The 1,494-nt window shown below is 43.8% G+C and overlaps 1 protein-coding gene across 1 annotated transcript; it reads left to right on the forward strand.

Annotated features, from left to right (window-relative positions):
* LOC114539136 lies at window positions 1-1,494 on the forward strand. The gene has a single exon (XM_028559871.1). The coding sequence runs from the start codon at window positions 1-3 to the stop codon at window positions 1,492-1,494; it is 1,494 nt and encodes a 497-aa protein (XP_028415672.1).

Consider the following 1,494-nt stretch of genomic DNA (forward strand, 5'->3'; position numbering starts at 1 on the left):
ATGACGGACGAAGTCGAACCTAATGAGAAAGAGAGGGAATTGGAGACAAAAATGAACAAAGAGATCGAGAAATTAAAGTATTATCTTGAACAAACCGATGAATTAATCGAGGAGAGAGACTACAAGGAAATTGAAACAGTAAGCAAACGTTCAGAATTTATTCTCGATGAGATATATAACTTAGTGTCGACGATGCAAGAATTAAAATTGGACCGGGGCGAGTATACAGCAAGAGCGATACGACAGTGGAAAAAAACTGCCAAGGAAACGTATTCACCATGGGTATTGGAACTCAGTAAGTTGCAAAATATATTAGCGAAGAGAAAAGAGGAAATTACTTTTGAAGAAACAAGCCGGAAACGTGACACAATGCGAGAGGAAGAGGAGCATCATCGAGAGGAGATTAGACGACAAGAGCGGCAGTTATGGCAAGAGAAGTTACAGGCAGAGCTCGAGACAACCGAGAGAAAACTTGAGATGGAAAAGGCAGCTAGCACATCCCATGCCAAATTGCCCAAACTTACCATAACATCATTCAAGGGTACGGCTAGCGATTGGGTAAGGTTTGAGAACATGTTTTTGACTCAGATACATTCGAAACCTATTTCCGACGAGGAAAAGTTTGGTTATTTGCTTGAGATGGTATCCAACAAAGTGCGAGACAGGATTTCCAACTTAAGACCAGGTCCAGCCGGTTACAAGACAGCCTGGGATCGTCTGAAGAAAGAATATGGACAGACAAGGTTGGTAGTAAATTCCCATATTGATGAGATAATAAATTTGGAGACAGTTAGGGGATCGTCCCACGATAGGGTTCAAGTGTTTTATGAGAAACTGAGTAGAAATTATGACGCACTACGCACCCTGGATGAACATGCCAAACTAGATGGGTTTGTAATGTGCACCCTTAACAAGATACCCCAAGTCAAGCCGGACCTAGTTAGAACTGATGACAATTGGGAAGACTGGAAAATGGAAAGGTTGATTGATAATTTACAAGGGTGGCTAAGAAGGAACAAATCCCCTCATGATAACAATAGGAGGGACTCTCGGGAACGAAGCATGTACACTCGCCGAGGGGGAGACAAGGGCGGGAAACGAGGTAGTCAATGCGTCTTCTGCAAAGCAGAACACTGGAGTGACAAGTGCAGCTCGTATACTACCACTGAACAACGAAAGAAGTTCTTCGTAGAGAACAAGTTGTGTTTCAATTGTGCCTCACCCGGACATAGAGGTAGCGAATGTCGTAGTCGTGGATGCTTTCATTGTGGTTCGAAACACCACACAAGCCTCTGCATTCAAATCAAGAATGAGCCCCAACAGAGAGGTGGGGAAAGTGATCCCATACTGACGGGATATACCCCAGTCGTAGAAGAGCCAACTCTACCGGCGATAATACCAGTAAGATTGAAGGAGGAGGTGTTCTGGGCATATCTGGACTCTGGTTCCGGAAGGAACTTCATTTCGAGAGAGCAACAAAGAAACTCAACCTAA

Source organism: Dendronephthya gigantea, unplaced genomic scaffold (assembly GCF_004324835.1).
Source record: "Dendronephthya gigantea isolate DGI-Jeju-01 unplaced genomic scaffold, DenGig_1.0 000003F, whole genome shotgun sequence".
In the NCBI taxonomy this organism is placed as follows: Eukaryota; Metazoa; Cnidaria; class Anthozoa; order Malacalcyonacea; family Nephtheidae; genus Dendronephthya; species Dendronephthya gigantea.